Source organism: Patiria miniata, unplaced genomic scaffold, assembly GCF_015706575.1.
Source record: "Patiria miniata isolate m_02_andy unplaced genomic scaffold, ASM1570657v1 HiC_scaffold_24, whole genome shotgun sequence".
Lineage (NCBI taxonomy): Eukaryota > Metazoa > Echinodermata > Asteroidea > Valvatida > Asterinidae > Patiria > Patiria miniata.
The window spans coordinates 20,805,914-20,829,562 of NW_024037063.1; the positions used below are offsets into that span (position 1 = coordinate 20,805,914).

The window sequence follows — 23,649 nt, forward strand, 5'->3', positions numbered from 1 at the left end:
AACACGTCTCTCTGTTTAGTTAGTTAGTTAGTAACAAACGTTGATTTGTAACAAATGTCGACATTGTCTATTTCTCCTACATATTTTGACTAATTTCAACCAAACTTTGTCAAAAGTATCAGTAGCCCAGCCCAACATGTCACATGACCAAACTGGAGTCAAAGGTCATCATGGGGTCACCCAAAACACTACTCCTTCCAGAAATTACATGGCACAATCACGTGACTCATGCAAGAACAGGCATTCGTTGGCCAGCAGCTTCCGAAATCCGATTGAGCTTATTTTTAAAGTAACACTATACGCATCTGGAAACAATTTCAAAATACAAAATTTGACTGAAACATCGACCAACAAAAGAAGTGCGTTTGGGGAGTCAGAGTTTTGCAGTGGTTCTCTCCTCGCCTTCCTTATGGCCCGGGTTCGATTCCTGCTCTGGCCAACATGTGGATTGGGTTTTCAGTCCCTACCTGATTCCATGGGTTTTCCTCAGAACATTCTTCATGGGTTTTCCTCCCACCTCTAAAACTGTAATTTCTTCTCATTGTCTCCTCTCTACAGGTTTCGTCAGGCTTGCGAGCTACAGTGCCTAGGGCGCTTTTGAGGAATCCTTGGTTTCATTACCAAAAACAAATTATGTACATGTAGTAAATAAAATCAGAACTTACTCAGTCGATGCCTTCTCTAGGAGGTCAATGTATGTGACCAGGAAATCCACGTACAACTGAGATGATTCCCGGTCACTCGGAGGGTTCGAATCCTCACCGAACGGCGGTCCGAAATACACCTGAAGGACAGTTATCAATCAAATATATGTGATCAAACTTATTTCATGATCAACTTTAGGGGCACATCACAATGAGGACAATGTTATGCCCTTTCTACATGTGAAAAACTAGTTCCTGAAAAAAAGTAATTAAACATCATTTTGTGGGATCAGGTACACTCAGCTTTTATGAAAATCGTTGTAGACTTGTAAAATTAAAACTGGAGTGCTGAGAGTGTAAGCAAACACACCAGGTCTCGTAACTAAAATCGGGGTTTCATTTAACTCAAGGGGAAATTAGTAAATGGATATTTGTTTGTTTTGGGTCAAGTCACATCCTTCATACTAAGCAGTGTGAGGGCAAGCCATGAGTCCTCTTGCATATGTACCTTTTCTATCAACTGACTGACTGACTGACTGTCAAATAGGAGCCGGGCAGTGCTGTTGTATAGGATTACCCCGTAACACTAATGCAATGGGTCAACTCTGGCCCACCGTGTAGACCAGATGCATGACAATAATAATACCTGAAACTTATATAGTGCACGTATCTACCAACAATTAGGTACTCAAGGCGCTGGAAATTATGTCTATTTTTAAAGACAGGTAAATGAAATTTATATATGAGACCAATTATGTAGCACGTTTATAAAGGTTTGCGAGGTGCTGGGGCACATACTGCAGCCACTGCCAGAAACACCGGGGCAAACCCCTTCTCTTGTTACTGGTTTCGTTAACGTGCATTACACAACACACGGGACTTCCAGCTTTACGTCCCATCCGAAGGACGAAGCAATAATGGTAAAGTGCCTTGCTTCTCTAAGCGATAAGTGTTACTGGGTTCTTTAACCTGCATTGCACAACACACGGGGCCTGCGGCTTTACGTTCCATCCGAAGGACGAAGCAATAATGGTAAAGTGCCTTGCTTCTCTAAGCGATAAGTGTTACTGGGTTCTTTAACATGAATTCCCCCCCCACAGAAGTGTGGTTGGGGTCTACGAACGAATACTTACCTGTAGAGCAACACTACTTATGCATATTCCCCCTACCGGCAGGTATTTTCGCTAAGAGTTATATACAATAGCGCCCTCCGGCGCCCTACCCATAACACCCCGCGGCATGCGTGCCTCGTGAGCGTCCTCTTTTCTCGAGCGCTAAGTCGGAATACAACAAAGTACCCAAGGCATCGAGAAGAGTGGGGTAGGAGGGAGGGATGCTCTACAGGTAAGTATTCGTTCGTAGACCCCAACCACACTTCTGTGGGGGGGGGGAGTCTACTTCACTCTACTTACCTGTAGAGCAACACTACTTATGCATAGACTAGCACCGTCAAGGAGGTGGGTCATGCGAGATGCTATTGTGTTTTCACAGGGGCACGTAACAATACGCGTAAACCCTGGATGGGCCCGTCGCTCCACATGTGGGTGGATAAGGCAGCCCAAAAAGGTCGGCATGATAAAGACATTAGTCATAATGGTAGCCTCAACATGCCAACAGAGATGTGATCCCCGTGGGAATCACACGTAATGAATTACAGCCCACCGATACCTACACATAAGAGTTCGGTGGGGCACACAAAATAAGAATTATCATGAAAGGCAAAACATCATGACATGGTACATATAGACACTATAATATGCCCATGTACATGTACAGAGTTCAATAAAGAATCAGAGTTAGGAGACACCAATGCTGGGGAGGTCTCCGGTCTGAAAATGTCTTGAGAACATGGTGGGGCTCAGTCAGTCGCCCTCAACACTGTTCTCCCATGCTCTGCCTTTTATTTTGTGCATGCGGACCAATCACACGGATTCTGCCGTTGATATGTCCGTGGTTTCATGGATGACCGTAGCCAACCTTCAGGCAATCTTGTCATGAAAGCCTGCAGGTATGGTGGGGTCACCATGATAAATACATGTCATGAAAGGCCTGCCTGTATGGCAGGGTCGTCATGACAAAAAAAAACATGTCACGAGAAGCCTGCTTGTATGGCAGGGTTGTCATGACAACTACGTGTCGCGAGAAGCCTGTTGGTATGGCAGGGTTGTCGTGACAATTACATTTGTAACTGCAAGTGACCGATTCAAAGCGTCCCAGTGCAGCTAATGTACGACGTTTAAGTCATGATTGGCACCAAAAATTCTCCGTCTGGACAAGAATGATTTGATGCCCGGAACAAAGACGTCCGGAGGCCCAGAGGGCTCTGACAGTCCTTAGTATAAATCCCTCCTTAGGAAGCAGACATCAAGTCATGATCAGCACCAAAATTCGCTGTCTGAAATGGACAAGAATCATTTGATGCCCAGAACAAAGACATCCGGAGGCAAAGAGGACTCCGACCGTCTTAGCTCAAAAAACCTTCCTTAGGGATCAGACGCCAAAGTCATGAGCGGCACCAACATTTTCCATCTGGAATGGACAATGATTTGATGCCTAGAACAAAGATGTCCGGAGGTAAAGAGGACTCCGACATTCTTAGTTAAAAAACAAAAATCCTCCCGTAGGAATCGGATGGGCACACTCGGTTCCCATCAGATGTGGTCCGTCTCCATTATACAGAAAACAGTTCTTTACTACATGTATACCAAGAAGTAACAACTGCTTACAAAACAGAAAAGAAAAAAGACAACCGTAGGAACCAATGAAACAGATGTGAAATTGTTCACTGGTTCACAGAACTCTAAAGATCTCTATAACACTTTTGGATAAGAAGGTGTTGAAGAGGTCCTGCAATTCAGGGGTGTTAAAACATCCCCTTAAGTTAACTGACACGGACGTTCAACTGACTAACATTAAGTAATCTACTGTCATGTTAGAAGTCCCTCAAGTGCAGGCTGTAAAAGCCATAGCTTGTTTGAGAAAGGTCTGATGTGAACAGGAGAGCATTACAGCATCCAGTACATCAGGAGAAATTCCTGCGGAGCTGGGTGAAGGAAACCCAAGCTGTGCTGGAACAGAATATTGTTCTGCTCGGAAGAGCATTTGTACCTCCAACTGGTGAACTAAGGGAATGGTTATAACCCTGGAAAACCAATCAATGAGGTCAACATGGAGTTAAGAAGAGGACCTTGTCATCTTTCTGCTCCAGTTGATTAAGTACCCGATGGATAAGAGGAAGACGACAGGAAGGTGTATATAAGTAGCCTGTCCGTCTTCATCACCATCGTATTCGCGTGCCATGTACATGTATAGGGGTCAGGAACCCTCAGGCATTAGCCTGGAAATCTGTGACTAGTTCATGAAACAAGTCAGATTGACATGTGGTTAGTTGTCCTTGCTTGGGAGGAGGACCGTCGAAAGCAAGAAGCTATGAGGAAAAAACCCCAATGGGGTATTTCTCAAGTGAGTGTACACAGGTGTGCAGGCTGCCTGCCCACCTGGTCGTCGATGTAAACTACAACTGTGTCAAAGTCACATCGAACCAGGATCATCTGGCACAACACCGAATATAGAAGTAACATCGCAGTTTCTCCGAGACTGCCAGCATCTCAAGTATGTTAATGGAACTTGAATGATGCTCACACAGGGCTTCACCAATCCGCCACTAGATGCGTGTGGCGGGCAGTTAACTGGCAGGGTAACATGTTCGCCATGACAGTTAATGAATTAGGCTGCAATCTGTGAGAGGCCCACCCTTGTGAGGTTGGCAACGCCGAACCACAGGAGGTACTGCACAAGTCAGGTCATGGCCTGCACTGAATGCAGTGAGGACTGGGCCGATACAAGCAAATAGGTGAATGCCACCAATCTTTGTTTCCACGGCGCAGTCATATCGCCTTTACTATCTGAGCATAGGCCAGGAGTGAGGCGGAAAAACTGGCTGGATGGAGCCACCATGAAGTTGCAGCGAGAATCTTGGTTTGAAAACCGTGAAATTCTCAGTGCTCTGGCCTGAAAATGAGTTGCAGTTGTGTACCCTTCAGGCCAGGGCTCATTCCCCATGCTGATGTGTTAGACAGTCGACTAAATCTCATCAACATCTTTCCAAGGGAAATACAAGACGGGCGCAACACTGTGCTGGCCCGATGTTATTGATGTCAGCCTCAAAGTCTCTCTGACGAGCTCCTACGTGACAGATGGGTGGAGGTCGTCATGAGTCAGGTAGGTCACTTATGGAAATCATCAAAACAACTGAAGCCGAATCGAAATCGTTGTTACATTATCCTACGTGGCATGGCGTACAGCAAATGTTGCTAGCACGGCCACACAAAATCATCTGGGCCAACTTCAAGAGGTATGCAGTTGAGAAAACAAACAACTGTTTGTTCTTCACCTGCGCTGGCCCACATGTAGTCGACATCGACCAATATGGATGTAAACATCGATATGCACCGCAAAAGAAAGATCTTTGTCCGTTAAAAATTTAAAAGGTGGGACTCGAATCTTTGGCGGGCGCACTTTGACGGGAGAAACAGTTCATCAATCATGTTATCCCGGCGGGCCAAGATTGTTAGGGTCTGCACTCGTGTAAAATTATAGAGTACTGAGTGCAGACTGTGAAATTGATAAAGAAAATAGCGGTCAACACGTCCGCTAAGACTGTCGAGTCAAGATTAAAACATTAAACCTAATGTACTTCATGAGGGTAAAGAGGGAGGCTGAACGCGTATCGCCGAACCCACTTTATTATTCCACTGCAAAGTGTATTCAAGCTTCTGCGAGTATTATTTACGAAGAGCCGCTTGAATAATGGGGTCCCTCTACTGCTGGCAGCTTGTACTTAGCTGCATTGAAGAGGGAAGATGTGACAACAACAACAAAAATACCGAATTTCGCTAACGGAAAACGGTAATGATCACATTATTGCTTGAAGAGCAGCAAGCAGTTTGAATACAGGCACAATCTTTCGAATGTGGTCCACAACATGCCTGCAAGAGTTGAATAGACCCCGTAAACGAGAACCGTAAAACACATCTGAAGGGACGAGTTGCACACGGCCACAGTCAGCTGTTGAACAACTCCCTCGGAGACAATGTACGATGTACATAAAAAATGTAGCGATCTCAGTACAGCAAGAAACACCGCCGCACGGCTAAGCACCGTGCGGCGTGTCCCATTGTCCTTGAGTCACCCAACCGTGATTAATGTAGAGGGCTACAGAGTTCACGGCTCGCAACTGAACGAAGACGGACGTTTCATTAACGTGCCCGCCTGGCAATACATGTACATGTACGTGTATAAAACGTATACATGTACATGTATGACCGATAATAAAGCCGAGAACAATTGCAAGGCTTGTAATGAGTGGGCCGAAAAACCGAGTCCTCATCCCGGTATCGTATGCCGCGGTGGGATCGGTGCAATAAACTCGGCCGGATTAGAAAAATAATAAAGCCGTTCCCGCCTGAGAAATGGACACCACTTTGTCCGTTGTCGATGTGTTTCACATTTGATCCAACGGAGGTATGGGGAACACCTTGTCATTGTTAGATTTGGAGCCCGTCCTGCGCTTGATTTGAAAATTTTTGTGATCGGGCGGAGGGGGCTCATCGGCGGAGGGTAATTTAAGTACCCGTGTAATGTCCCTCTGCAGCAAACGGAGTATCGTTTCCTCGATGGACAGCCATTGTAACCGGTCTGATTCTCCGTCATTATCGGATGAATCAGCCGAATGCGAAGGCCAAAATGACCCCGATGACTGAGAGCCGTCTGGAGGGGCTAGTTGTACAGAACCACGCGGTGGTGGCTGGGCAACACCCTCGGAGATAATATACATAATATTATGCAGATGGTGAAGACTAAACACAAGCGGGAATCCTGGCGCACGGCTAACTGTGTGCGGTAGGTCCCGTTGTCTCTGGACCACGCGACCGTGTTCCACGGCCGGCGAATGTGAAGTCCCGTTCGCCGTAGGCCGGGCTTCCGGTATAGCGCGCAACCATGTGTGGTATACATGAACATGTATGAACATGGGTTTTTTTTTGTTTTTTTTTCTTCATTTTTGTACATGTACCTCGTTGTGCTTGGGCCACGCAATCGTGACCAATGAATGACGACTATGAAGCATTCACTGCAGATAAAGACTCCAGGAGCACGGCTATCTGTGCAGTAAGTCCCTTTGTTCACGGGTCACCCAAGCGTGACCGGTGACTGAAGACTGTGATGCGGGCCCAACGACCGATGGTTGTGGGCCGTAGTCCACTGCTGCAGGGGGGCCCCCAATAGGGCCCGCCCGGCGGCCTGCCGACATAGCCGATAGCGTATCGGAAATCGACTGAAAAGCCAGCAGGAAATCTCCTCTAGAAACCGCGTCCTCCCCCCGGGAGCGTTTGCCCCGGCGGGACCGGTCACAGGAGTCGTCAGACCCCGAAGAAGAACGGTGCAATCGACGTGCAGCCTTTTTCTTCTTATTCTTCTTTTTAGAAGAACGGCCCCGAGGTGTGTCCGAGGAAAATCGGAAGACACCTGGGGCACCGGGACCCCCGAACAACGGAAAAAATCCGATGACGAGAGTAGTCCCTCTGAGTGAGCTAGCACGGGGGCCGTCGGCCCGGGATCCCCCGGGGCGACCGGCTCCGTATCGCTCATAATGCACCCGGCCGACAGCGCCTCAGGCCCCGTGGGCTGAGCGAGCGCTGGACGGACCGGTAGCCCGTGCAATAGCCCATCCCGACAACCAGTGGTGTTCGGCACTGTGTCGGGAGGGCACGGGTGACTAGAGCCCACCGAAGTGTGACGGCTAGTCCCCTCGGGCTGCCCCGTGATCGGGGGAGGGCTAGGTGCCAAAGCGGCGCTCGTTGCCGAGCCACGCTTGCCCTGACGGCCCTTCTTAGGCTTTGCTCCGGCACAGGAGATATGTTTTAGGGGAACCTTGCCGGAGTGTGCCTTTAGTTTGGGTGTTCCGCCCGAGTTGACCGGAGAAGGTGACCGAGGTCCCCTTAACTGATCGGCGGAACTGCCAACTCCCCCAGCCGACTGTGGCTGAGGGTGCCGGACGAGAGACTGCTGCCGCGGTAACGACGGAGCGTTAACGGCAGAGTCCCCCGAGAACTCGGTCCGTCCCGTGGGAGAACTATTCCCTCCGGTTAGTGACAGATCGGCCCTCCCCAAACGCTTCATATTTATGAAATAAACGAAACCAAGAAGATGATGAAACTCTACAAACTAATGATTACTAACTCTTTTATTAAATACTTCTCTTAAACGCAAAAAAGGGTAGTAAATGACGAGGCAAACAGCGAGCTATTTCACGCACGTCCTACCCGACCTGCCGCTAAGAGAAAAGAGGACGCTCACGAGGCACGCATGCCGCGGGGTGTTATGGGTAGGGCGCCGGAGGGCGCTATTGTATATAACTCTTAGCGAAAATACCTGCCGGTAGGGGGAATATGCATAAGTAGTGTTGCTCTACAGGTAAGTAGAGTGAAGTAGACTACACAACACAGGGGACCTACGGCTTTACGTCCCATCCGAAAGGCGAAGCAATAATGGTAAAGTGCCTTGCTTAAGAGCACAAGGACAGTGTTCCCCGTCAGGATTCGAACCCACGTACCACAGCACATGAGTCGTACACCGTAACCATTAGAACCCCCTCCCCCCGAAAAGACTTCCAGTGCATAGCCATTCGGAATCAATGGAATAGAATTGTGTGCACTGTAGGACCAGCTCTACTAGGCCTACCTCATCTTACCTCGCTTCGCAATAATTTACTGGTGACACTGTTGGAGCTCATCTGAGTATCCACGAACCAATAGAATTTGCTCTTTAGCGCGGCTCGGGCTAGGGCCAGGGTGCCATTGATGTCGGCCAGATTATTTCCCATGCCGTCGTAAACGATCTTCATTCAAACAAAAGAGAAAGACAGAGAATTAGAAAATGGCACACAATCAGTTCTGTTGTTGCTTTAAAGGGAATATGCAATATTTGCAAACATCAAAAAACAAAACTACTAAATTATTATGAAATACCTTACTGGACTGTTAGTGAATGACAGTCCTGTAAAATCATGGCACCTTGTGTGCTGACATTTTCAAGAAAAATACTATTTTTGTATCAATTTCCAATGCTGGTCAGCTGACCAGCGTTTTTTCAAACACTGCCCCCAATTTACCATATTTAGTTAGTCCACATTTTGTTTGCAATTGAAAACACACCTATGTAATTAGTATGTTAGTATTGTTTAGCAAATGTATTACCTGTTTAAATTTTTGTGTTCATAGCTGCTGGAAAAACCAAGAACAAAAACATGCTGTTCTTGTAGTCTGGTTCTCTGACCCTTCTTCAAACGAAACAGAGCAATTTACAGACGTCGGGAAATCGTCTGGTCGGGGAACCGGTCTAGCTGGCTTACACCTGGTTCATGTATGTGTAATCGATTGCAAACAAAATGTGGACTAACTAAATTTGGTATATTGGGAGGCAGTATTTGAAGAAGAAAGTCAGGTTTTTTTTCCCAATGATGGTCGGCCGACCATAGTTGGAAATCGACACCAAAATTCAACTTTTCTTGAAAATGACAGCACACCAGGGGCCATGATTTCACAGGATGCTTGAGACTATCACTTGCAGTCCAGTAAGGTATTTCATAATCATTTCGTAGTTTTGTTTGTTGATGTTTGCAAATGATGTTTATTACCTTTAAACATAACTTTTAAGGATTTCTTTTTACCTTCTCATTGTCAACAGATGGGTAGAAATAGCCCATGAGTGAGATCATTGGTGAGCAGTATTTGAAAGGCCTCAAGGCTGGGTCACTGAGGGAGCGGCTGTCGCGGGAGCAGAAATCCGTAAAGTTTGGATGTCTCATGATGTCCATCTCAACCTTGTGTATGGTCCGCAGTCGTTCCTCCGTGAAGATATTCTTGTCTTCCCCCAGCGCCTTGTAGACGATCACCATCTTGTACTTCTTCCTTCGAACTCGGCTGCTTGATCTCCGGTTTCGGTTGTGAGTCATTCCGAACTCGCCGGTTTCCTGATGCTGCCTCTTTGTGATAAGGTTGAAGTTCAGTTTTCCAGGTCTAAATACATCATCTGGTATTGCGTTGTCCAGCAACGAGTTTTGAATACTGCTGGAAAGTATGTCAATTTCAGAATCGGTTTTGTGTGGCTTGAGAAAGCTGATGTCCAGGCCAAGGTTTTGAAAGTCGAGGCTCCGTTTGCGTAAGTTGTGAAAATCGTCGGTTCTGGCTGCGTCGAAGGCCAGCTGCCGCTTGGTGGAGATGTGGTTGGGGATCTGGAAGGCATTCAGGGACTTGTCGAAGTACGGCGTGGGCCCTACGACAAACACACTGATCCCGGCTAGAGATAGCGACACTGCAGTGACGAGGAACAGCACCACAATGCTGACGATAGTACTGTTGAAACAGCGGCCCAGGGCACGCCACGGCTGACCCAACGGGACAATTTCAATCAGAGATTCCTGACTGCTAAAACTTCCCTCGGACGAAGTGCTACTTTCTCCAGGACTGCTCTGAAAACTGAAGTTCTTCGGAGCGCCGTTGGTGAGTCGCTGAAAGTTACTTACTGGCGGGGAGGCGGGGAAACTCTGGATCAGCGGATCCGAGTCAAAGGGAAGATTGTCCGCGTCTGGTTGATTGTCAACCTCGCTGTCCTCGCGGTCAGTTTGGGTCGAGAAGGTGACCTCGTCGTCTAGGCTCTCGCTGAAAGGCCCGTTACGGGTCAGGAAACACAGCTGGCCTGACATGGTGGACAGGTGTGCTTAGGGGTGTGGTGTGGGTTCTGGCGTGGGGTATGACCACACACGTGTCTGCCTCTACGTTCTATCCTGGAAGTGTCTGTAACAAGAACAGAAATGGTTAAAAAAAATGAAATCTGAATAAAATCTTTCAAATTATATGTAACTGTAATATGTACAATGTATGAAAACAACGACACAGGGAAAAATTAATGATTTACAAAGTTATTGTCAAAATAATTTCTGAACAATTTGAAGTGCAAATTACAATGTACGCACACTTCAAAAATACTTACATTGTACACGTTTCTCCTTAACTTATAAAATACGTCAGGTACTGAAATGGTACACAATTCAGAATTCACAGAACCGAAATAACGGACTGATTCGGTGAAATCTTCTTCCGTTTCAGCCGAGGGTGTGGCGCTTTGATAAATGCCCTCTATATTACGGAGCCCTACCGTGTAACATCTGCATACAGATAGGCGTTACCATGACAACTAGGGACAGGAAAACCTGAGCGTTGCCGGGTTAAAGTCCACACATTCAATCACTTTTACGTGTATTAACCACTGAGTTAGATTAAATTACAGTTCCATTATATTATTAACGAAGCTGCATACATGTACATGCGCTTACAGTCCTTGCGTTATCTTTGAGTTGCGATTATTCTAGAAATTTAAAAGCTATCCACTTATGAATATGACACACACAATTACTTATGGAATAATTTACTTTACAATGTACATGTGCATGTATACAGTATATAGTGAATTTCAAATCACTTGCTGGCATTGGCTGGCTAAGTGAAATCAAGTCCGTAATTGGCCAGGTTTAGTTCGCCTACATGTATGCTGCTGAGTACGACCGCTGTATGTGCTGCATACTGTCGACATCCCGGGTTACGTGTAGTGTGCTGGTATCGCACATGCGGGAACATTTCTTGCATCCTCGGCCCAAAATGCGTGTACGTCGAATTCAATTACCGATTTGAATAATCTGGACTCGGATTTGTACACAAGGGTTTGCCTTTAACTTTTTTGTGACTAGCCAGCCGGACTAGTGAACCAGACTCTTATCTAGCCTGTGGGCCTTTTCACTAGTCCACAATAGAAAGCACCAGAATATCATAAACAACAATGTGCATATAAGTGTATCCTAAGGCAATCTTGTCAGTGTTTTCAACAAACATATACTAATAAAAGTGAATTAAAACAGACACAAATTGATTAACGTTATTAATAAATTAAATAGATCATTTATTAATAAATTTAAATCAACCATAAAATAAAAAAATAATTATTATTTTCCATTATTAATATATGTATTTTTTTACGGTGATTAATGTATTCACATCCCGTTTTCGTTTGTGGTCCCTTTTTCATTTGCGACCCAAATGCTTTCAAAACTGAACCCTCAAAGAGATAAAAATATGAGGAGAAAATGTGGCAGTCATGAATGGTCGACCGTCATGAACAGATACTACCCAACACTGTCCATGGGGGACAGTACCGAGGGGTGTCAGTGGGCATGGACTGCCATGATAACTGGCGCGGCCACACGTTATCAGCACAAGTACCGGCGTTATGACCTCGAAATATATACATGTACAAATAAGGAGAAAATGCAGAGAAAGAGAGATAAGGCTATGTGAATGTTTTCGCGACATTTCTACGATGTAAAATTTGAACAGATTATATATGTATAGTAGGCTGCGGTTTTTTAACGAGTGCCCCCGATGCGTTCATGCTTGGCTTATTGCCAGAGTAACTAGAAAGCGCTATGGCGACATGATCATTCATAAAAATACGGCGTCTGTGTCCTGTATTTTCGGTACCAAAACACAGTGCCAGTCCATGTTCTTCCTTTAATATATACGCTCGCGATTTCGGTGCAACATTCGGTGCGCAATGGCATGTAACAAGCTGAATGCACGTCAGTGTCAGATTATTATTTTTCTAAGACCGGCTTTAAAAAACCTAAAAGTTTCATGCCTTATCTCAATAATTTTGACTCGCCAGGCAGGCTACTTAGAGAATGGTTTTTAGCCCGCCGTTGTTTTTATTCGCATTTGGCTAGCGGGCTACCGCTAAGGTCGAACCCTGCATAGAACCAGCCAAGTCAGGTACCACTTACATACATGTAACTCCTTTCTCACAGGTGGATAAGTCCGCAGCGACACCAAGGATTGAATTCTCAGTCCTTTCAAAAGTAGGCCAGCCTTGTCATAAAACTTTTCTGAATTGTTGCTCTAAATTCTGAAGCCCGACATTGTTCCTGCATGGTTCACATTCCTGGTGCGAATGTTGACATCACAATCAAAAGAATTGAAACGCACCAAACTTGCCCCTTTATATAGAAATTCTCTGCAAGGATTCAGTGACACGGCAATGCCAGACAATGTCGCTGTGTGACCCTGACGTAGTCTTTTTTTATAGAGTTTGAGGCCGGTATTTTTTAAGGTTAATAATCTAAGTTCAGGAAATGTTGGAGTGTGAAGGACCTGGCACACAACTTCCTCTATAGATCTACGTAAACACTTTTGATAAAATACTGAAGTTTCTCATAATACATGGGATATCATACAGGTTTGGAGGAAATGCAAAATGGCGGATTTAGGCACGTTTCAGGGTGGGGAGCTTTCCTGTGTTTGAGGAAGTTTTTGCAGTGTGTTTTTTAGTGCAGTATGCAACACAGTAATAATAGCACAAATCAAGTTTTCAGTGTTATATTATACATAATTTTCAAGCATTGCGCACCAATATTTGGATGTGGGGAATTCTAAATGTTCCATTTAGCACATGGATTCGGGGGGGGGGGGGGGGGGGGGGGGGGAAAAGTAGCCATACACCAGTATGTATGTATAGTGAGATCACTACATGTGTATTTGCTATATTAAAAGCATGTCCATATCCCACTTTTCAGAATTTTCCAGAAGTGAAAACTTGCAACTTTGTTTTTCAAGGTAACCACAATAAATGAAGGATTTCTCTCTGTGAACCATGTGATACAGTACACAGTATACGATGTACTGGTATGTCTGTAGACTCACACGCCGTGGTACGTGGGATCAAACCCTGACAGGAACATGGTGCTTGTGTTCTTGGGCAAGACACTTTACTACAATTGCCTCTCTCCACACAGGAGTATAAATGGGTACCTGTGAAGGTAGAGACCATAATGCGCTGATCTCCAGCTGCTGCAAAAACTGGGTTCATGGCCTGATGATCAGGGGTAATAATTGTGAAGTGCTTTGAGACCTTTGGTATAAAGCGCTACAGTGGAATGTCGCCAAACTGAACACCACTATACCGAAAAATAATTCGGCTACATCGAACATCGTCTTTGGCTCCCGATTTTTGTGTACAAAACGTACCGCACATTGTTGTTGAAAAATGTCAACAGAAGAGTGACAAGTGGCTATTATTTCCCCAAGGAATAGAAGGGGAAAGCCACCCATTGCTGTAGGTAGTAAGCTCAAAAACTGTGTATCTAAATAATTCCAAAGGCGGCACATGTTCAAAGTCGTCTTTCAGTAACTACCAGGGCATGCAGGGTGAAGTTCTGAAGGGCGTTATTTATTGAAAAGTGAGTACCGGAGCACCAGCAGCTTAAAATCGCTATACCGAACGATCGCTATTACGAACAGTTTCTGTGGATCCAGCGATGTTCGTTATAGCAGCGTTCCACTGTATACAAGCACCACATTTTATTGGTGTATGTGGAAATTAAAATACATTTCTGCATTTAGTCACACTGCACACCTACATTTATTTTAGGAGTCAAATCAGTCAATTGTACAAGAAATTACCTGACAATTATAAAGGTACATACATTGAACAATTTGAAATGGGATAGTGAACGACTGTTACAGGAGGTCACTGCGAATCTACTATGACCATGAAAATGACTTTGTCGCTGGTGACGGTCAAGTGGTCACTCGCAGGAAATTGTGTCTGGACACGTCAGAATTGTTATCTTTGACTGTACGGTCATTGTCAGGCCAGGGATGTAGTGAAGTACTGAACTGGGTCAGTGTAGATTTTCTGGACTTGATAAAAGCCCAAGTTTCTTTTCTGTTTTAGCCTCTGAAGAAGAACTTGCTAAGTTCGCAACGTCAGGCCACATTAATTTTAAGATTTATATATTTCAGGTCCATCCAGTCAGTAAGCAGTTTGCAGCAGTTTTACTTTTTTTTCATGTTTTTTTCAAGTTTCTAAAAAGGGCAAAAATGAAATCTATACATTTCTTTTATCAGGGTTCGACTTTAGCGGTAGCCCGCTAGCCAAATGCTAAGTCAAAACAGCGACGGGCTAGTCAAATTATTCCTTAAGTAGCCCGGCTGGCAAGTCAAACAATTATTGGGCTACGGCAAAGATGAAAGGACAGGAAGAAATAAATCATTAAATTCAGAAAGCAAACCTGTATCAATTTGTGTCTAACTTTATTAACTGTTTAGGGTTAAATTATTAGATCTGTTTATTAAAAACAATGACAAGATTGCCTGAGGATGTACACGTTTTGCATGTATTCACATTGTTGGTTATTATGAGACTCTATAAAAGCAAAAAAATGTGGGCCAGTGGAAACTGCCCGCGGGCTGTTTTAGTAGTTTCAGTAGCCTGGCTGGCTGGTGCAAAAAAGAGTTAAGGTCTAGCTTCCTGTATTAACAAATGTTATATGAAAGTAAGAACATTGTACTTTTGTTTTTATGTATGTTGTATTTTATGCTGATTAGATTAAGCCAGGCAATAAAATTGGCTGGACACCCAACAGAGAAACTGATATTTTTTTCTTTAAATAAATGTCTTGTTTGTGTGAGTGACTGATAAGAAATTTCTACAGCAGAAACGAGTTATAGTACGTGCACAGGTAATGCAATTTCCTCTTCGCAGAATCAATTGTTTATTATGCTTGCAATTTTTGTTTCCTTTTCATGAAGTGTCTCAATTTCAAAGAAGTAAAGGATGAGTCACAAAAGCGGAACCCAAACCCCCAAAAATATATTTCATATCTAAAAAAATATCTAGCACCACAAATAATAGTGACTGCAAAGCCAATTACATAAGCTACTTTTAGATGAAAAAATTACTGAAATTGCTCAATCCATTCAAAAAATATATGCAATGACCCTAAAATCTGTTTCGTCCAAAAAATAGCAATTTATTTTGTGTTATGACTGTTTGGAACAACAAAGAAAATGACAAAAAAAACCTGTTTCAACAACTGTAGCACACAATATCTTTATTAACAACCCTGCTCAGGCAAACAATATGATTTATAAAATCCATTTTTTTTCAAAAGACGGGCCTTCAAAAGAACTTTGTTGAATATGTTTTACTTTTGAACTGAGATTCAAACATCACCAGCAATTGTGATGTTTGAGGACAATTTGTGACAAGGATTCTTGAAATCGCATTCTTGGACGAAAGAGGTTTTAGGGTCATTGCGTTTAAATGGTGATATTCTTTGAACGGATTGAGCAATTTAAGTAATTTTTTTCATCTAAAAGTAGCTTATGAAATACACTTTCCAGTGATTGTTATTTTGGGTGCTACGTACATGTATTTTCAAATTAGTGCATTGATGTCGAGCGACAACAAACACGGCAACTATGTAGTCTGAAAGAGGACGGTGTACACAAAAAAAACAACTGAAGGAAATGACAACAAAATATAAACTGAACGGAAATGATGTTCAACTTTCTAAGCGTGACATAGCAAAGAAAATGTGGAAATTAAAATAGCTGCTGAGAGAAATTCAACAAAATAACCTAAAAAACTAAATTTGGAAACAGTTGTGAACCATCTCTATCTAGTACAAGCCACTCCCCCCCCCAAAAAAAGGCTTACCAAACGTCTATAATGGTAGTTTTTTTAATAATCTACAGCTGGTCATTGTTTGGAACTTTTTTTGAAGACACGACCCACAACTGCCAAATATGGTAAAACATGACGCATTTCATAAAAAGACCCGAAAAATCGCCTCGGCAAATAGTAAAACAACAACCCAATAATACCTATATTGCCTAACACTGAAAAAAAATAAAATCACAAACACTTACCAAAATGGCAAATATGTTCCAAGATGGTAAATTCCGATCAGTATTTCAAACTTCTCCTGACTTGCCCCTGTTCTGCCAAATTTGATTTCTTTTAAAAACCTTACACCTTTCTACTCCACAGTTTTACACTGTATACTGACATAATGCAAGGACGAGGTTCGTACACTTGTGTTTTTTGTTTACAGGTTTTTCGGACACCTTGCCTGACGATCAAATATACTCAAATTGAGAATAAAAGGAAGAGTTGAGATTGCAGCATTGTAGGGATGACTTAAGATTAGGGTCACCCAAGGACGAGCTTTGAAATGTGGCCGTGGTGTCAGAGATTTGCTAAGAACACAGTCAAAGGAGGATGACCTTAGGGACGCTTTAGGGGAAAATCTGGGCAAACAAAGTGACAGACATGTATTACAGGGAATTACAAGGTCTCGTCTAGTCGTGTTGAAATCAACATGGGCTCGCTATGAGGAAAACTGGACCAATTCGGGCGATTCACAATGCAGTACGCCACCAAGAGTTTGCCACAGAGAGTTCATTTTCCCCAGTGCATTGTGGGAGATGTTCGACAAATTCATTTGAAATTGTTAGTTTTTCCAGTCAGTAGTTTCGCAAGCGTATGATTCGAGTATAAGTTTCTCCTTGGACAAGCAATGTGCTTTTTAGGAGTCTACACATCAAGCATCAAGCATGTTTGTTTTGCCCTTTTCTTTTCTTTTTATCAATATGGTTTTTTTTTTGTAAGGCGGCAGAACGCTATGCCCCATTCTATAACAAGTTAGCTCAAGTTGTCTACTGACACTCGTTCAAATGGGCCATGTTTTGTCGACCAGAAATATGAAAAATGGACTCTCCATGGCAAACTCTTGGTGGCCCACTGCATTGTGAATCGCCCGAATTGAACCTGAGAAGGCCAGGTGCGGCGCTCACACTTATCACAGTTTATACATGGGTTGGCTGTCAATTTTTTGATTTTCTACACGGGTAGACCCTCTCAATTAATTACCCCAGTCCCAAGCCGCGTACATGTACCTGTTTTTTGCAGCATACATCGTATTTTAACCAATCACATCACGCACCCTTACCCCTAACATGAATATTTATCACGCTGTGTGGATGGAAGACACTTAGGATCTCGTAACTAGTGTTTTCCCTTCAAAATCCTAACCAACACAAATATTTGATGAAAATGGACATACCGGTAGGTTCAAACCACAGATCTTGCGGGTTAGAAAATAAGTTTACTTTGAAATATTCCCACTGAATTTGGCCCTGTTACTAAAAGCAAAACTGAGACTCACCGTTCTGTTGCTTCCTTTTCTGAAAAAGTCAACTCAACTCTGCGATACTCTCGATTATTTCATTATTGTTCCTCAAACTCGTATGGTTGGCTGCTCTGGTCCTTTGTTGCGGAAATATTTGTCCTAATACCTCATTTCCTTTCACGACAGGAAACAGGAGGGCTGTATTTATAATCTGATTATATTGCATTTGACTTTTTTTTTGCAAAAATATTTTCTTTCGAGTACTTTCTGGCATTCACTTCCTCTAAAGGTGTTAGTTCACACAAAACATACATTCTGTAGTGAGCATGTACAGTGTGTCCCAATAAACATTGTGCATGAAGAAGTCGCTGATTTGCTCAAAAGATGGTCAAACTAGCTAATCAAATTTTATATCATTTTAAAGCCTATAGATGGTGTTGTTTATAATTGGAGAAAATATCAAGAAAATCCATCAATGCAAACCAGAGATATCGTTGGTTTTGTAAGTCAATATTATTTTCCTCCTGCACAATTAGAAAATAGTTGGTTAGATGAAAACCAATTTTCTACTGTTGTTAAAAATTTGTTTGAAAAGCAAGTTGAACAGTGTCTTCCTGAAATGACATCACAGCAAATCACGCTCAGTTGTCCAGAAAAGCACGGACATTTTAAATGTCTAAAGAAGTGCACTTTGCAATAAAGTTTACCAAAAAGGGATGTCAAATAGTTTTCACGCACTTAAGAGGAGTAGAAGGTTGCACAAAATATGTTCCTCGAAAAAATTCATTGCATGGACCCTGAAAATTACTGCATTTGTTTTGTATGCCCTGACTGCAATTGTTAGTATTATTTATTAATATTTATTCATGTCATACAAAAATATACATCACAATCAAGATGGGCGTTGGGAAAAATTATAATATGATTGCATTCATATTGCACTGAAACTCATGATTTGGAATATTTCCGTGTAGTATGCAAACCTTTTCGCAAATATAACTTGTACTTTAATGTACATGTAGGCCTCACAGCATGCGACTAGACTCAAACTCGGTTTTTCTATACAGCGCAGCCCTGACAATTTTCATCTTCAAATGCAAACATAAATAATACAGTATTCAGATGATTGATTATATTGTGAAGTGAAGCATGATGGGCCATATACAGGCGATCGGCTTGGGCATAGAAAAACAGGTGTACTTACGTGCACACATGATGTGTGTACTAGACAATGTATGCACGTCTACACTTATGCAAACATGGTCACTCCCAAAGAGTTAAAACACACATCACGTCTTGTTCGTTACTGGCCAGCACATTTGAACACATGAATGAAGTTTACTCATTGTACATGTACAATGTAGCAACGAGTAAACTTCATGCATTCAAATGTGCTGGCCAGTAACGAACAAGACGTGATGTGTGTTTTAACTCTTTGGGAGTGACCATGTTTGCTTATACATGTAAGTGAAGACCTGCACACATTTTCAGGTGCTCATGTGACCAAACTTTCATGACCCTTCCTAATATTGAGACACAATTTGTGAAAGTAGAAACTATACTCTGAGGTAGGGAGTAAAAAGTACTAACCTGATGAATCAGTGAAAGTAATATGTCAGATGTAGTTAACAAGGGGTAAAGCTTCAACAATCAGACGAGCCCAATTTTATGTCACAGTGACCAAAGAATGGCCTTTCTGATCAGTGGAATGGGCAGGCTTTTCATGAACCAAGACCACTGAGTGAAGGTGGTTCAATCAGATGTAGTTGAGCAAATTAGGGGATGCTTAAAAAAGCTATTTTCTTTAGCCTGTGTCACAACAAAATAAAAGACCTGATTTTTTTAGGCTGGTTTCTGAACCGAATAGTGAATTCAAAATGACTTTTCAAAAATCTTTATTATAATTTCGATACTATAATTTGCTCAAGTATGCATTTATTGTAAAGATTATTTTCCGTTTCAAAAATGTTTCTTTTTTATTTCAGGAAATTATAAAATGTTATTTTAACCAAATAATGCTCATGATACGTCTATTTCCTGTGTATGTATCATGAATACATAGGCCTACGTAGTGGTGTCAACTGAAATTATCGAACAAACTTGTCTGTTGAACAATTTTAACACTGAATTGGCAAAAAATGTGGTGCTGATTTATTAGAAATGAAAACCCACCTCAATTTTCATTCCCGCCCTGATTTTTAAAAATACTTAACATTTTTTTTGTGAAAGTGAGTTTTTTTCCTCAAAAAAAGTGTATTTTCCAGACAAGTTTCTCACCAAATCCACTGGCACAGTCGCACTGATTTGCACGCAAACATTGTGCACGACATATATAGTAGGGGGGCCAATGTGTAGATTTGGGGTTCCCGTCGAAATTTCATGTTAATTTATGGCAACCATTATAAATGTAATATTATGAGTCCTGAGAACAAGAAAATTGATGTTGCCATTTTTTCCATTGACCTTTAGTGACCTTGACCTGAGGTCAAAGTTCATGGGTCATTTTCACCTAAAATTTGCCTTTCGGAAGGGTTTGCGAAGATTTTCGAGGCAAGTGAGCACATATTGTATTTGGTTGAGAGTTTCTCCGTTATAATAAATGTTATTATTAATGTATTTATGGGTTTTCCTGAAGAAAACATGGGAAAATGTCACTTTTGCCTGAAAAAAGCCGGGTTGTTTTGACCATCTCACGCAGATTCCGCCCCCCCCCCCCCCATGACCTCGACCATCGAGTGACGAAAAATTATGAAACTCGGTACATGCATAGAACAACATAACATGAACAAACTCACGAAATTTCATGACTATGGGTCAAAGAGGTTTTGGAATTACGGCTAATTAATTATTCATAAGCACGTATGGTAATTCAACTGTGTACACTACGTATATGGGGAAATTCAGTTTTGACGGAGGGTAGCGCCGAAAATATTTCGCTGCGCGGCAACCTGTGGTTCGAATTTTATGTTTTTGGTATCAAAAGATGTGCAAGACTCGAGGCTAAAAAGTCAGGACAGCTCAGGCCATGAAATAAATAATTTTTTCAAGAGTATCGCGGAAAAAGTTGAAAGAGGGAAAATCCCCCCCCCCCCCCTTTTAGGGCCAAAATATGACCAACCCTTTTATTTTAGTGCCTAGCATCTAAATATGAAATGTTGTAAAGTGTCCTCTGCAGTACCGCACTCACACAGGGTGTTTGTCGGTTGAGGAAAATCCCCACTTCTTTTGGTGCGAGCCACTCCAGAGCGGAGGTGATTTAAGCACCTCCAGGTCTTCCATCCTGCATTGGATCCTGTAGGTAAGGCTTCTGCAGGCTTGATGATGCATCTCATGTAGTGGGGGAGACGCCACCAGCCTGGTCAACCCAGGAGGCACACACTTGGGTCTTAATAGCAGGATTGATCGCTTTCAGGTGACTCACAGTGTAGCACTGCTGTGACTGGTCAAGAGCATCGGTCAACGTCTTCCCTTGGGGGACCGTTCCTTTGAAGACGTACTCTACTCTGCCCTTGAATACTACAAAGAAACGATGGTTCTTCAGTAGAACACCGATAACTGGGTAAGGGTCAGGTCTGCCGTCATGTCCAGGATCTTCTGAAGGAGTCAGCAACGGTTAACACTGTCAAAAGCAGCTGTAAGATCAACAAAGACAGCGCCGGTGATCTATTTTTTTTCTGATGGAAGCAGTCCTTAATGTACTGAGTGAGGTTTAGAAGCTCTCCTGTTGTAGATTTGCTGGGACGGAAGCCTGCCTGCCTGTTCCTGTATCAGTTTTTTCTCAATGAAGAGGCAAGAAGGTTGAGGAGGAAATATTCCAGCAACTTGAATGTGTGACTTTGGGACGATAAGTTTTGACATGCATTGGGTCTTTCCCGGGTTTTAGGAGGGCGATGACCTTCGACTTTTGCCACACTTTAGTTATTGTTTGTGTGGCGAGGCAGGTGTTGATGAGCTGGAGTAACCAATTTGAGGCGTTTGGTCCAAGATGTTTAAGTTCTTTGGTGAAAATGTTATCCAGTTTGGTTGATTTCCTGTTCTTCATTTATGCCAGTCGCAAGTTCATTAGCAGAGAAGGATTTGATGAAGCCAATTAGGTCGATGGCGGGGTCTTTCTGGCGGAGCTTGGCTTTCGGTCGCTTATTAGGAGAACTTGGCACTTTACCATTTACATAGCAGTTGTTGTGGGCTATTTGGTTGGTGGTGATGTTACAATGATGTTCACTTGGCTGAGCTTTTTTTTAATATTATGCTCCAGGCTTGGAGGCCATATTGGCTTCTTGGCCATATTGGTGGTTACCACAAGGGTTTGCCACAAGCTTTGAAGCTGTTCTGATATGGCTGTTATTAATTGCTCCCCAGATGAGATGGTATCGACAGCAAGAGAGTCATTTTCATACATGCATTTCTATATCCTGTAAAGTTCAGCACTACGGTATGCTAAGCCTGGGATGTAATCAGTGCGGCAGCCCCTAGGGATGTTCTTGCACCACCACATCAACAAACCGGTGTCATAGTTATCAGGGGTTGGATCAATGTCAGCTAGATGGTGTTTGAGCTCTTTGGTGAAGCCTTCACAGTTGGAAGTTGAAACAGCGGTGGAATGGAATTGTTGCGAAGAGACAGCAGCAGTCACTTTGATTCCAATACGGCGATGTCAGGTCTTTGGAATGGGGTCAAGGACCATCTTGTTGCTAAGTGAGGCAATGTTGTGGCTCACAAGGGCTAGAGTAGGGTTGAAACTTTATCTCCAGCCTCCACTGTGGAAAAACTTCGACAGTTTCGCATTGTGCAGGCATGCAACTGTAAACTCACCAAAAAAGAGGAAATTCCTAAATTCAGAAGACTTTGTACAGTGATTTTCAATTTTGAATGGCAGAAATGAGAATAAAAAAAGAGGAAATCAGCTGATCTGAGGAAAAGTTGCATGCCTGATTGTGAATAAGGCTCAGTTGACTTGCTTCCGCCAGCGATTCAAAAGCGTCGACGTCTGTGCTGGAATGATAGCCAATGATGCTGCTGTGGCTATTAAATCCCGATAATTATGCGTGGCTTTGGCTGTTTTGTGGATTGTGGCGGTGGCATTAGGATGGAAGACCTGGAGGTGCTTAAATCACCACCGCTCTGAAGTGGCTCGCACCAAACGCACCATGAAGAAGTGGGGATTTTCCTCAACCGACAAACACCCTGTGTGAGTGCGGTACTGCAGAGGACACTTTACAACATTTCATATTTAAATGCCAGGCACTAAAGGGTTGGTCATATTTTGGCCCTAAAAGGGGGGGGGGGCAGATTTTCCCCCTTTCAACTTTTTCCGCGATACTCTTGAAAAGTTATTTATTTCGCGGCCTGAGCTGTCCTTACTTTTTAGCCTCGAGTCTTGCACATCTTTTGATACCAAAAACATAAAATTCGAACCACAGGTTGCCGCGCAGCGAAATATTTTCGGCGCTACCCTCCGTCAAAACTGAATTTCCCCATATACGTAGTGTACACATTTGAATTACCATACGTGCTTATGAATAATTAATTAGCCGTAATTCCAAAACCCTTTGACCCATAGTCATGAAATTTCTTGGGTTTGTTCATGTTAAGTTGTTCTATGCATGTACCGAGTTTCATAATTTTTCGTCACTCGATGGCCGAGGTCATGGGGGGGGCATTTTCCCATGTTTTCTTCAGGAAAACCCATAAATACATTAATAATAACATTTATTATAATGGATAAACTCTCAACCAAATACAATATGTGCTCACTTGCCTCGAAAATCTTCGCAAACCCTTCCGAAAGGCAAATTTTAGGTGAAAATGACCCATGAACTTTGACCTCAGGTCAAGGTCACTAAAGGTCAATGGAAAAAATGGCAACATCAATTTTCTTGTTCTCAGGACTCATAAGATTACATTTATAATGGTTGCCATAAATTA

The 23,649-nt window shown here is 43.0% G+C and overlaps 1 protein-coding gene across 1 annotated transcript in view; it reads right to left on the reverse strand.

The window, feature by feature from the left end:
* The window catches only part of LOC119732106 (protein dispatched homolog 3-like), a 52,673-nt gene that overhangs the window by 24,102 nt on the left and 4,922 nt on the right, over nt 1-23,649 (reverse strand). Inside the window, exons 2-4 of the mRNA XM_038205497.1 lie at nt 9,373-10,498; nt 8,395-8,541; nt 666-784 (exon numbers count right to left, since the gene is read on the reverse strand). Coding sequence (XP_038061425.1) covers nt 666-784; nt 8,395-8,541; nt 9,373-10,407 — 1,301 coding nt within the window. The 5' untranslated portion in view covers nt 10,408-10,498. The remainder of the gene's footprint in view (nt 1-665; nt 785-8,394; nt 8,542-9,372; nt 10,499-23,649) is intronic.